Raw genomic sequence first — 14,404 nt, forward strand, 5'->3', positions numbered from 1 at the left:
ATTTTTAACGCTACTTTGCAATCTTAGAAATCAAAGGCATTTCAGGACCAAATCTCAAGCGCTTAATGAAGAGGGGAGAAAGTGTCTCAGCCTTTGAGGTACTCGGAGAGCAAGGCCTCTCTCCATTATTTTTCAATGGGCTTGGAGTTTGGAGAGGTCCCAGTCAACTGGAAGCTAGCAAATATTATTCCAGTTTTTAAGAAGAGAAAGAAGAAAGATGCTGTCAGTTACAGGCCTGTCTCACTTCAGTGCCTGGCAAAATTATGGAGAAGGTTTCTCTGGGAGTTTGATCATAGCCAGCACAGATTGATATGGGAAGAGTTTAAAGGGGTGAGACTTAATGGGATTTTGTAAGGAGGTTTTTTTGTTTCTTAGACTCATAGCAACTCCTAGAATTCAAGTGACTTAGAAAAAGCAGTGTGTAGGAAATTAGCTATATATGAATATTTGAAAAGTTGGTATATCACTTAATCCAAACATTTTAAAGCATTTGACATTGCAGGTAGTCTTCAAAATTTGGTATGTCAGAAAACCTCTCTAGGCTTTAATAACGTATTATGTAATTAATTTTTCTGTTTCAGCTGAGCACGTACGCATTTTTTTGGTGCTTCTATCATAAATCATTTTACTCATGAAAGTATTTCACAAGGCACAGTAGAACAACTTTTCTCAATATTTTTTTATGAAGAAGATGATTTTCAATGGGAAAGCATTTTATAGGCTAAATTTTATTCAGTTTTTCATTTTTTATTAAAATGTGTTTTTTCACAATTTATTTTTTTCACTTATTTAAATATTTGAAATATGCCTTGTGCTCCATAAAGGTTTTATAAATGAAACAGTGGTTTTCTGTTAGTTTTTCAGTGTAGTCAAATTGGTCTGCTGTGTTGTCACCACTTAGAATCTGAGATGCTAATCTGCAGATGTAGGTATCAAAATGCAAGTTGTGCATAAAGTACAAGACTGAATACATTCATATATGTAATATAACAGGGTTTTTTATTTAATGATTTTCAGATTTTTTAAAGGCCCAAAGTATTTTTTTTGGAGAAATTATTTTGCCCATTATATATTTCCCTTTCCACCTTCCCCTTCTGTCATTTTCCCAAGTCTCTTCCTGGTGTGGCCAAGTTCATTGTTGGTGAAGGTGGTAGCTTAAGTAAACAAATTTTTTGCCTCTGCTGTTTAGAACATCTCTAAATTTGATCACTTGGCAGCTCTCTGTGCAGGTCAAGTTGAGAGTTAGAATAGTGTCAAGAGTAGTGTCAAAACTTGCTGAACAGGGAGTAGGAAAAGGTGCTTACTGTCTGGGATAACACCAATGGTGTTAGTTCCACTTTTTGGTTTTGTGCTGTTTTTCCCTCCTCTATTTTTTCCTCATTGTTCAAAGATTTATTTTTTCTGAAGTAAAATTATTTTTTGAATAGTTAGGAAATTATATAAAAGTATTTTATTGGGTCTATCAACAGATAGGCTGGAGGTAGACTGGGTATCAACTGGATGAAGAAGAAAGTCCAGCTGCTTTAAAGGATATACAGTGTCAAACATAGCCATGACTCATAAAAACTAACATACAGATGTTCTAAGAAAGAAAAAGAACGTGAGTACAGAAGCTAGGTTTTGACATTGCTTTGTGGGCACTTGAGTGAGCTTATACAGTATTATTAACTGTAGAAAAAGCATTTCAGATAAAGCAAGTGTTTTGGATTTCAAAATCATCAACTAAATAGAGCAACGGTGTTTGCAAAATCATGTGTGGGGGGGAAAAAAGCTTTCATAATTCATGTTATTCATGCTTGGAGGTTTTGTGATAGTTCTACCCCTTCCCTAATCTTCATGTATCCATGACAACACAGCTTCATATTTTACAGTGAAAGCAGTTAAAAAGTGAAGGTTTTCATAATATAGGCTTAGCAGACCTACAAGTATTATGTAAGATATCATACCAAAGCTATGAGCATGAAAAAATTTAGATGTAAAGGTTTAACAGGGAATGACAGCTGCTTCTTATAAAACTAGACAGATAACTGTAGGAATTGTCATGTTGTCCGGTAATTGCACCATTTAAAATCCATACTGACTGCTATGCAAAATAAACCAGAAAAAGAACAAGCCCGTAAATGCTAGTTGCTAGTTTATTTCACTCTGGGAAGCTCTTAAGCAGGATTTTCTTTCTCCTGTAGAGGCCTAATGCAATTGCTTGAATTTGCAAGCGCATTTTTAATGTTTCCCTTTTTATAGTCTCTGCTAATCATCCTCCATTAAAGTTACATGTGAAAATAGGTGATTATACTATATTTACACTAAATGATGAATTCGGAAATGAAAGCCAGTTCCAGTGCTGCAAAATTGTGGAGGTAAAAATCTGAAGAAGACTTGCAGATATGAAGGGAAGATGAGAAGGACGCTTCCTCCGGCTTTTTGTACTCTTGACTGATTTGAAATACAAATGAAATAAAGTTTGTCCATCTAAAGTATTACCATTGATCCACACCTCTCAAGACCATGTACTCTAGTACCACACTTGCAGGTTGCATGTGAAGCTCTGAAATGACATCGGTTTTTCATTAATTTTTTCTGACTGTGAACTTTTAAATAAAGGAAATATATAGAAGAAAACAGTATGGAAATTTGCTTTCAAAATTATTGAAAGTATTTTAAGATTAGTGATAAATAATGCAGAAAAAGCTGATGTGCCATTGAGCAGATAACTGATTAAATGAGCATTTTGCAAGTCTAAATAATATCAGAGAATGCTGATTGACCAGAAACAAATTCAGGAATAGGGAAAACTAGGCGAGCCTCTTATCTTGCATTTTTTAGGTGGATGGAAGGTGTAGTGTGTGTTTCAGGTTGATATGCCTGTCTGTATGAAACCTGGCCTATCTGTATGAAATCTTAGAACGTGGTGTTCAGTAAAAGTTTCCTTGAAATTTAAAAAAAATCTGAATTAAGAGAGAGAAGTTTGGGTAGGTAAGTGGAGTTGTGGGCTCTACTGGCTGTTTTATTTATGGTAAAGTTTTACTTCTCAATGAGGAGAAGCTGTATACAGGAATCCTGAAGCAGAGCATGGTCAAGACATTTTCTTGCATAGACCATTTATGTATTTACAGTATGTGGGGAGATGTGTAGGGAAAAGATGGAAGCACTCCTTTGCCATGATAATTCTGCCTTTACATCCCACTTATTACAGTTTTATTGTTAACTGATGTTCAGAAGTTGGATTCCTGTGTTCCTTTTGAGTTATCTAACGATCTCATTCTTGTTCTTTGTCTGATTGTGGTACTGGACACAAAATGATCCCTTAAATGTTATCTTTAGCTTTTCCACTATACATACCACAGACCATCCAATTTTAAGGTGCCTTCTATTGCACTGAGTCATGTGAGATACATCTGGACATGTATCTGTGGCTTTTGCCCTTGGTGCCTCATTCACATTTCCTCATCACATTCTTAATGTACCTCGTGGAGTGAAATTCACACCTGTAATGTGCATTCATGGTACACCCAGAATATATATCTCCAGTATCTAATCCTATTCCAGATAATATCCTCTTTTCTGGACATTTTTGCTAAGGATTCTCAAGGACAGGATGTTTTGGGAGAGAGGGCAAAATTTGTTGAAGAAAATAGGGATTATATTATTAGCCATGGCCTGTCTTATGGCAAGTCACAGAAAGCAATGACACCACAGTGGCCTCTAGTGGGTTGTGTGGTCACTTGTGTTCCTGCTCTACCCTAAGTCTTGGACAGGCCTGTTGAGCTGGGTTTTCAAAGAGGAAGTTGTGTTAGGGCCAGAAAGGGGTGGTGGCTGTTAGGGACATGTTGTGCACCCTTGCAGGCTGCATGCAGCATGGGACCTGCCTGTTGGAAAGTGCTGACTTAGCAGGCAGAACTTTTGTATGTGTGTGAGTGAGTACACGTGTCCAAAGTGTGTTTGTGAACAGCATTGTGGAATATAAAATACTGAGAGGAGTTCAGTATTTGGCTAATGTGGGGATATCCTTGTTAGTCATCTGGAGAAAAGCTGGTGAAATACAGTATTCAAAGTGTGAATGAACATCACAGAGCAGGGAGGGATTGGGAGGTGTTGTTTAAATTATAATCAGTTTAGAAAATAGGGTCCTAAATTGAAGATAAGTTTGTAATGCCATTATATATGGTAATGAAAAAGACAAAACTTCATTTTTCAGGAGATAGCTCTGTGCCTAGGGACTTTATAATTATTGTTGCGAAGTGTGGGCTTGATGTAATGCATCTTCATGGAGTAGTTTGTCATTGTAAAGATGTAGAAGAAAATGGAAGAAATTTGGCAAATGTTGTCAGGGTGTGAGGAGGACTGCTGAGGAGAGATAGATTAATCTAAATAATGCAGCTAAATCCTAATTAAGGAAATGGAGAAACTGAGAGAAATGTTAGTGTATGATTTGAATGATGTGAATGTCAAACAGATTTTTCACTTGTACTTGGTGATAATAAACAGATAGGATTGAGAAGTGAAGGCTCTATGTATCCCAAAAGACCTTGCTAAGGAAAATAGTGCAGAAGCACTGATTTCTAGAAGGAATAAAGGAAGTACTGTCTCTGGAGAGAGTTACCAGGCTAGGCAGGAGATTCCGGGGAAGAAAACTTGTTCTGATTTTGGTTAGGATAAGGGCTTTTTAATTGTAACTTTCCTGAATCGCGTAATTGGAGATCTCTTAGAACATTATGCGTTTGGACAGAAACAGTCAGTGCCGTTCTGTAATGATGCCCTTTGAATTAGTTACAGTGTATTTCTCATTTGCAAGACTGTTCCTGTTTTTGTCTTACAACTTTTAGTAAGAACATTGCTTAATTATTTTTGCTTCAGCTGTGTGGGAGGAGGTTGCTGAGCTACAAGTTTGCTAGGTTTGATTTCACTTTACCAACTGGTGCAGCTGATTGTTAGGTTACTGTAAGAAAACGTATCGGCTTTTTTCTTTCTTTTGATCAGTACATCAGTCAGTTTCGTAGGATTAATTTGAGGGTTTGTATTGAGGGTTTGGCTGGGATTGTTTTTTGTTTTGTTTTGTTACTTTGGTTTTTTAATAATCTAGGCCAAAACCACTATCAGCTATTCCTGCACTGAAGTACTACACAAGGAATTGTAATACTCATTTCAGGAATGCACTCTACTGAATTACTTTTTAACGTTGAAAATTACAGACAACTCCAGAGCAGAATTTTTTTCACCTTTGTTTTGCACTAGTAGTTGAGATAAATATGTCCTGGAGTTGAGTGAAATAAATAAATAAATAGATGCTAATATCCAAGTAATAGAAATATGAAAAAGCCACTCACCAGCAGAGAAAAATTAAAGCCAGGTCTTGTGTGGTGTGTTGATGTCACTGCAGTAAAATCTTTAGTGGGATGTTCTGTGGGCTTATCATAGACAAAGAATGTGCATTGTCAAAAGAAAAAGAGATAATGTAAGGTTTCTTTTGTAGCACTCTCCATATTTCGAATTATGAAAATTTTTTCTTGTTCTTGTTTCTGAATATGTCATATATAAAAATAAAGTTATAAACTTTCAAATTATTTCAGATTAAAGCTCTCAAAAGTAAAAATCAGCTTGGTATTTCATTGAAACCTAGGTTTTAATATCAAAATAAATATTTGCTTTTTCTAATCCAGTTTAATCTAATTGCAGTTGATGAGTAAAGAGTCTCCAGTCTCTGTTGGAAATGATGCTTACGTTGACCTTGATCGGCAGGTATCTAGTCTTAGATGTTTCTTTTCTTTGGATCATAGCATGTCAGGGCCATATTAAGAACTCCATCTTTTTTGTTTTTCTTTAATCATTAAAGGGTGTTATGGAAAAGTAAAATAAGAAGTGAAAATTAAATCTCAGTATTTCGAGTCCCTTAGCTTTGTAAATTGAGTTTGCTTCTGTTGTGTATTTAAAGGATATAGAAAAGTTGATTTGAGAAACCAGTCTAGCTGTATGACATAATAGTGCAAAACTGCAGATTGGTACAAATCTTTAGGCATGTAGAAAGAAAGAAAGAAAGATAAAAGACATGTACTATTTGAATAAATGTTTTTATCTAAGTTCCTATTTCAAAATGAAGTTTAAAAAAAAAAAACAAAACAGCTGCTTCTAGGGGAATCCTGGAACTGCTGCAAAATAGAAGTTTTCAAATACAATCATTCCCGGTCTGATATATTTAGAAAATATACAAACTAAATTTTTTTTTACTAGCTTATCCTCATGCTAGCACTGTCCTCCTTCCTCAGATTTTTTTTCTAATTGATAAGAAGAATAGTACAGTGTTCATTCATTATGCTTTCTCTGCAGAAATACGTAAATTCTTGCAGATTAAATTAATTCTTTGTATGTTAACAGGCCCATAAGAAATAAACTTGCAAATGCAAGGTATGATGATGCTGTTGGAGAAAGCTCATTTAAACTTCATCATATATAATAGTACATATATATCGGTGTCTATATACATAACATGCATGCGCCTGTTTTATCAGACCAGTTTTCTTGCGGCTGTGTTTTCTATGTTATCTTAACTGCATTCATTTGCAAACCACTGAGACACATATCTTTAAACATTCAGCCTTTGAAGGGAAGTATCGGAATATTTCACACTGTTTATAAGGTTCAGTGCCCTTTTTTAAAGGGTAGGCTTCTCTGTCACATACTAGTTTAATTCCTATTGTGCACTAGAAATAGCTTCCAAAGACTAGAAGGATTTTACCCTAATTGTCCATTCCCTGTATTCCACCTTTCAGTCCTTTCTGTATTTCAAATGTAGATTGAAATTTGAAATTACACACCCTTTGCATCTGTAAAGAAAAGTGGTATTGACAGGTTTTTTTGGTGTAGAGATTTGATGAGTTCTTCAGGCCCAATTTCTCCTGGAGATTTTGACTCAATTTATAGAGTTGATATGATAATTCTAATGTAAAAGCAAATGTTACTTTTAGGTATATATTCTTTTTACTGATACACAAACTAAACAGTATTCACATCTGCTTCTTTTTTTTCTTTATATGAGCAGAATTGCTCAGTTTTTAAAAATTTAATTTATTACCTCAATGTAAAAATATTTTTACAGGCTGTAGTTCAGAGTATTTTTAAATGGATCACAGAGAGTGATGAAAATGTAAACATTTTTTGTTTATGGTAGCTGAAGAAAACTACAGAAGAATTAAATGAAGCACTTGCAACAAAAGAAGAAATTGCCCAGAGATGTCATGAGTTAGATATGCAGGTAAGTTTGCTATTGAGTCTGTATCAATTTTGAAGTGAAGAAAAGTTTTATGAACTTTTCAGTAGCTGAAAAACGTACTAGCATATTGAAACGTAATTTTTAGAGGGGGGATGAAAATTTCACAGTAATTATTTTGTTTTCACTTGTGCTAGCAGAATATCATTGTTTTCTTAATCTTGTTGCTGTGTTGTCAGTATTATGATTCATACTAGCAAAACTTCTTTTCATTCAGTTAGGAAGGGTTTGAGCTGTGCAGTAAAACTTTTGCCATTAGTGAACTAATACAAGTTCTGCTGCTGTAACAGTTTCAGCTAATAGTTAAATCCCAGTCAGAAGTTGCTGTAGACCATTAAATGTGTATGGGTTTAGAGTAAGTCTTAGTGTAAGTAAATCAGTACTCATCTGGAAGACATGAGGAATGTGAAGGGGGAGCCCTGAAAGGTATTGCTCTTGCTACCCTGCTTCAAAATATTAATTTCTTGTAGTTCAGTAATGGTTGGAATTAATAAAGCTGATCTTTGTCGTGGTTAATATGTGAACCCATGTTTCAGGTTTCGGAGCACTTTGGGTTCTTTCCACTACTGCCTGTTTTCACAGTGTTAGTGGAAAGTGAGCTGTCTTTGGGACTGTATTCCTGTTTCAGGCCTGCTTGCAGATGGCCTTTACTGTGAAGAGCTAGTTTTATTTGTTTCTAGGGAAAGGATGCAAATTTTGTTATAATGAAGTTACCTGCTGTCAGAACAGACTTTTTCTTTAAATGCTAGTGTGAAAGGCATAAAAGAATAGTTTTGTTTCCTGAGTTGTAACTCTGCCCCTAATGTTGCAATATGTTGGTTACATCACAGAGCAATTGATGAATACCTATTAAGTTATACAGGGTATTCTTGTGAAATGTGATTAGTGAAGCCTGCATGTTTCTGTTTGTGGCTTCTGTTGATACTTCATTATGAACATGAAAATATACTGCTCTCTGTACCTGGGTAGGTTAATTATTCCTTTTCATACTTTTATGTCAACAGGTTGCAGCCCTCCAAGAGGAGAAGAGCAGCCTGCTTGCTGAGAACCAGATTTTGATGGAACGTTTAAATCAATCTGATTCCATTGAAGATCCCAACAGTCCTGCCGGTCGTAGACACCTGCAGCTGCAGACACAGCTAGAACAGCTCCAAGAGGAAACATTCAGGTAGAAAAGCTACACTTGGTTAGAGTGTTTGTTTGTAGCTGGCAGTAGAGGTGACTTCGGTATTTCTGGTTCTGCTGCAAATGTGAATTAGTATAATGGATAGTGCATAGCCACAATAGTACAGTTTTTAAAGTGATGTATACATTATAATTTCATTCTTTACAAGATCCAGCATTTTAAAAAGCACAGTTTCTTAATGCTGAAGTGCTTTATATGTTACTCTACTGTGAGTTACTTTGAATTGCTTCTGTGCAGTCCTTTCCCCCGTGTTTGCAAAGTCAGTGAGACTGATGAGTAGCATTCTTTCCTTTTTGCAAATTATGCTGATTGTATTTTTGAGTTCTAGTAAATCCTAGAAGAAAGTTTGCTATAGGCTGTACTGCTGGTGGCATTATCAACGTCCTTACCTGAATTTGAAAGCAAATTTCAAAGATGATGAAATATAGAGATTATCCATCTATGAGTTCTTCACTTTATTTACATTTCCCCAGTATGTGAAAATACAGTTCCTCTTTAAACATCCTTACTGATCCTCTTGACTGTTGCTTTCAGGCTGTGTCAGTCTGTTCTGCTGAAGAAAGCTGGTTCACTTCACCATAATATTTTCATTCTCTTTCCTATACTTTCCTTCTCCTTTGTGAGTGAAATGATAGTATTTCTTTCTTTACACTGCCAGCTTTTCTTTTGCTATCTTCTTCTCATTGCCTTTTTCTAATTCTTACAATATATGCCACGTTACTTTCCTTTCTTTTTCTGTTTGGCCATTTTTCCAATTCCTCTTTCTAAGTCTCTTTTCCTGCTTATTCTGACATATCATCTCCTATCAGTTCTTGAAAAACATTGTGTTTCTCTTCCACAACAGCTAATGCCTGGATTTTTTCTTTTTATATGTCTGTCATGTAAAGGAATAAAGTAATGGTGATGTCCCCTTTTATTTCTTCTGATTAATCTCCTGCTCTGCAGTGATTCCTGAGTCTGGTATCAGTTACTGTTCAAACAGATTTTGTTCCCGTGTTCAGGATCTGCACCATCTGTTACTGTAGTTTCAGGTTCTGAAGGTCATTCTAAACTGTTTTCATATGAGAGACTGATTCCAGGTCTCCTTTACCTCCTTCCCCTGTCTTCATATTATGTGGCTTCTAATGGCAATTTGTTATGTGTTGCTTCCAGGCCTACCTGATCAAGCAGGACATTTGCACGGCTAAAGTGGTGCCTTGTGCAGTACACCACTTTTCCTCCTAGTCTTGCCTCTTTGTGCTTTGACTGTCCTGGTCTGTTGTGATCCAAACCTTCATTGTTTCTGGGTTGGACGACTCAAAGATTTTCTCTTCTCCATTCTTGTAGATGGTTTTTGGACTCCTTGACTTTGTTTTTTTTCTCATGCCCTTATCTCCTATCCTGGATTGTTTTTGTTTTAATTTCAGAGCAAAATAGCAGTAGGACTTTCTGTTTTGGGTTGTGTCGTCTTCCATTCTTTCAAAATACATTGAAAAAGTTTCTATTACTTACTCCCTTTGTTCACTGCCAGGTTAATAGAGCTTTGGCTGTGCATAGTGTATGCAAGCAGTTCAGCAATTTTGGTCAGAGTTCTTTATTTGCTTACTAGATAGTCTAGTTCTCCATATGTACTGGGCACGCACACGTTCTTCTTGAGTAAATAAATAAAGCCACTTCAGTGAGAGGTCTATGGCATTTATAGCATCTTACAATCAGGTCAATATTGTTGGAGGTAGGTGAATTGGACAGCTGAATGGAATAGAATAAAGATGTCATGTTCAAAGATTGGGTGTCCGAAGATGAAAAAAGATTAAAATTTCTCCTTAAGCTTCCCTTGTGTTAAACTACAATTATAGAAGGAAACCTCAGGTTTTGTTTTTATGGGAACATATGTTACCTTGTGAATTTTCAAACAGAAAGACTGATATTAAATTGGGAGCATTGATAAAGTCGATCTGCTTTTATGTTTTGAATAAGCACATTGTGTTTTTGTTTTCCTTCACTGCAGCAGAAGGCCATTGCATGTGTTCTTAGAGGGGATGATGAGGAAAGGTAACTGGCTCAGGATGAGAAATTATTTCCTGGGGTTTTTTTCATTCTTACAGATTAGAAGCTGCAAAAGATGACTATCGAATACGCTGTGAAGAACTAGAAAAGGAAATTGCAGAATTGAGACAGCAAACAGAAGAGCTTACCACACTGGCTGAGGAGGCTCAGTCTTTGAAGGATGAGATAGATGTACTCAGGTAAATTTTGTTCCATTAACTTTTTTTAAACTACTACCTTTTAATCTGTATAATTTGTGTACTTAATCTACATTATCTTTTGTTTGAGTAATTTAATATTAAACACTTTCAATGGCAAGATTCTTTGAATCCTCCAGTTTAGGTACACAGACTGACACACAAATCAGCGTGAGTAAAATAGTTGCTTATTTTGTACCTAATCAATAACTGTTATTAAACTTAATAATTCTGTGCCAATTAATGGTTATAACAGGGCACCCACTGGTCTCTTTGAGTATGCAGTATTCACCTTCATCATGCCTCAGGCATCTGTTCTCATCAGAAAACTAGGCTGTTTGCTTTCCTGAGTTTGCATTGTTCGGACTTTGGGTGGTGCTTTTGGTTTATCATGTAATATTAGTGTGAACAACATCTGTTGCAGCTCTTGTTCCCACTTTATTTTAGCAATGAAAGTTGTCATGATTTGATGATACTAGGGGTTTATAGAGTGGGACAGCCAGTTTTACTATGGAACATATGCCTTCAGTATTGGCATCTATTGCCATGGATTATTCAGAGCAGTTACTCATTTTGTCCAGCAAGATTTATTTAATACTGCTCTTCCTGATTCACCAGCAGCCTTCTACCAAAGCTATTTGTCTTCATCCCTTCTGTCATTAATATAAGAAATGAACCCATCAGGCTGCATAAACTGTGTGGGTGGCCTGGGTTCAAAGAGCAATTCTTTGTCCCAAGAGAGAGGCCCTGCACCTCACTGAGGATTAAACAGAGCTGGCTTGCCTCAATGTCCCATAAACCGAACATTAATTCAGTGGGAGGTTCCCTGGGTTTCACGGGAAATTGGGTCTATAAGCTGCTGGATTCTAAAATGATACAGGGAACAGTAATAGTAGCAGAGATCTTTGGGGGAGGTGAGGTCCATTGTAATCTTGGGCATGCAGCAGATGGATTGATAAAACTCCGAAAAGCTGAAGCCTGGTGTTTCTTTTTCTTTGTCCTTTTTTTTTTTTTTAGAAGGAATCAAGTCTCAAAATAGTTACAATTCTTCTGTGTTACCAAGCACAATTTGTCTAGCAGGAAGATATTTATGATTTTAGTCCTGGTTACCATTAAAACAAACTGAATGGCAAAAACATTTCTTCTTTACCCTAGAAAAATAAAGGACAGAAGATAATTTAGAATTGAAAGGAAATGAGTGGGAGTGAAGTTGTTTTAGCTATTATTTTAAGGTTGGAAAGCAAGTAGTTTAGAAAGAGGGATAGGGTCTAAAAGATGCTTCAGCAGCAACTCTTAGAGTCGACAAATAGTTATAGGAAGAAAACAGACAATTGAAAGTGAAAAAATCAGTAATAGGACGATATGATCGCTTTGTTGTTCTTCCCATTAATGTCTTCTGCAGTAAGAAAATGAAGAAAATGAATGTGAAGAGGCATTTTAAATTCTGTTAGTTTTGTTAGTTTTCGGAGTTCAAATATGATACAAATCTGTCTCTTCAGGCATTCTTCTGATAAAGTAGCCAAGTTAGAAAGCCAGGTAGAGTCATACAAAAAGAAATTGGAGGACCTGGGTGATTTGCGGCGGCAAGTGAAGCTTTTAGAAGAGAAGAATACAATGTACATGCAAAATACTGTGAGCCTGGAGGAAGAGCTAAGGAAGGCCAACGCAGCACGCAGTCAGCTGGAAACATACAAAAGACAGGTGAGGACAGGCATCATCAATGCCCTAGTACTCTGTATTGTTCAGCACTTTGTCTTCATAACATGGCTAATACCTCAAAGTAAAAAAAGACTATGAAACTCCTGTTTAAAAGACTTCCATGTTTTATAGGTGCTTGCTACCTTTTGTCCTCCTTTCCTACAGCTCTTGTCATTAATACAAGTTTGTTACTTGGTCAAAAAGCAGTATTGCATTTAAAAACTCAACAGATGTAAAGCTTTTTTTCCCCCTTAAATTATTCCAAATTCATATTCAGTAGCGGGGCTTGAATTAGAGGCTGTCCTTTCAGAAAAATTATCCACTTGTCACTTACAATTTTCCAGCAGTGAGGAACACACCACAGCTGAGGTAAGTTGTTCCTGTTGTTAAATAACTTCTTTTTTTAAGGTTCTAGTTTCTCTGATACATCTGAATTTTTCCACTTAAGTAGAGAGAAGGACACATGTCATCCTTGTTGTTTATATGCACCTAGTGGAATACAAAATGTGTCAGCAGCACACTCTGTGGAGTGAAAGGCACCTGTTTATCCTCCTGCTTATCCAAGTGCCATGTGATGCTGTTTGTAAAAAGGTGCAACATGTGCTTAATCTTCTTTCTGCTTCTGTACTTCAGGGACATGATATCATTCTGGTATTCTTGTTACAGGGCTAGACAGAGCATGGTTTATTAAAGCAGTAGTGCCTGCTCTGTGTTTCTGCCTGATCGAATGATCACAGCACAGGGGTCCCTGTATGTCAGTTTACCGTAGAATAAAGTATAGAAACAAGCACTAATCAATACTAAAAGCCCAGGAGCCATCTGTCTCCCTAAGACTTGATAGACTTTTTTCCCTGCAGTTGGTGATCTCAGTGTTTAAAACAAATGGTTTCAGCCTATTTTAAATACAGCCCAAATGATTTTACCAGAAAAAAAAGAGCTTGGACCAGAAAAATTGTCCAAGGGGGCAAAGAGAAATGTAAATGTAGAAAGGAATGGCCTACCACACATGAGTAGTATCAAGTTTACTGGCAATCCAATATTTTGCTCTGTTAAGCGGCTTAACATGTGATATTGTTGTGTAACCTCAACATCTGCATTTGATTCTTCTTATTTCACCAACCAAAAGGATTTTGGAAGGGCCAGTCCCATCAGTTGTGCTGCTAAAGTACTCATTTTCTTCAGTGTATTCTATGTATAGGGTTTCCTGTATGAGGAGCTGTTGTTTTGTGCAAAACTGTTTACTGACTGAGACTGGAATAAGTCTTTGGTGTCCTGTGGCAGATATGTTTTTCTTCACCTAACTATGGTGTCTCAAAATGAACACTCTGTGTTTGTCTGCAGTGTCTGTAAGACTGGGCTCCTTTTGAAACCTGCATGTGACTCATAAGTCACAAAATTATTTTTCTGGGAATCCTAAATTGTGGTATCAGAAGTAAGCTGGATACAAGGCTTGTGATGTTATGTCGCTGCTGAGTACTAGTGTGTTCCTGTAATGGAATATGTCTTGTCTGGTGTTTGAAGGATTCAACCTGACTCATGAGGACACCATTAGGGAGTTATTTCTTTGGCTTAGAATCATTGTGCTATGCAGATGAAAGCGGGTCACACAAATTCCTATAGTAATCTGCAAGGAAATTGCGTCTTCACTGCATAGAGCAGTCCCCGTGAGGTGAGGTTGAGTGGCAATGGTTTATTTTCACTCTTCTGTGAGCAAGCATAAGCCTTTTCAAGAAACTTTATTTCGGCATGAAGAATTGAAATGTAAAGACTGCAGGATTTTTTTTTTTTTGTAATTTTAATTCAGCCCCTTTGTGCATGTGCATTCTGATACATTGTTAACAGTATGTCTTGCTTTTCTTTGTTGCAAGATTCCTGCTTTACTCATTCCGCACACAGATAACGCTTAGTGAATGTGATGGCAGTTCATTTTTTTAGTCTTCTGCATTACCATGAAACTGTATGTTTTTCTATACACTTGCAAGTCTTACTTCAAGACAAATTTATTTCCTTCAGTGTTTTCCTGCATTCCATTACCTT

The 14,404-nt window shown here is 36.5% G+C and overlaps 1 protein-coding gene across 4 annotated transcripts in view; it reads left to right on the forward strand.

Moving 5' to 3' along the window:
- The window catches only part of HOOK3 (hook microtubule tethering protein 3), an 86,236-nt gene that overhangs the window by 37,819 nt on the left and 34,013 nt on the right, over positions 1-14,404 (forward strand). For all 4 annotated transcript variants that reach the window (XM_059837108.1, XM_059837110.1, XM_059837109.1 and 1 more), the window contains exons 7-11: positions 5,674-5,736; positions 7,163-7,246; positions 8,266-8,429; positions 10,532-10,672; positions 12,169-12,370. In XM_059837108.1, coding sequence (XP_059693091.1) covers positions 5,674-5,736; positions 7,163-7,246; positions 8,266-8,429; positions 10,532-10,672; positions 12,169-12,370 — 654 coding nt within the window. The remainder of the gene's footprint in view (positions 1-5,673; positions 5,737-7,162; positions 7,247-8,265; positions 8,430-10,531; positions 10,673-12,168; positions 12,371-14,404) is intronic.

This window comes from Haemorhous mexicanus, chromosome Z, assembly GCF_027477595.1.
Source record: "Haemorhous mexicanus isolate bHaeMex1 chromosome Z, bHaeMex1.pri, whole genome shotgun sequence".
In the NCBI taxonomy this organism is placed as follows: Eukaryota; Metazoa; Chordata; class Aves; order Passeriformes; family Fringillidae; genus Haemorhous; species Haemorhous mexicanus.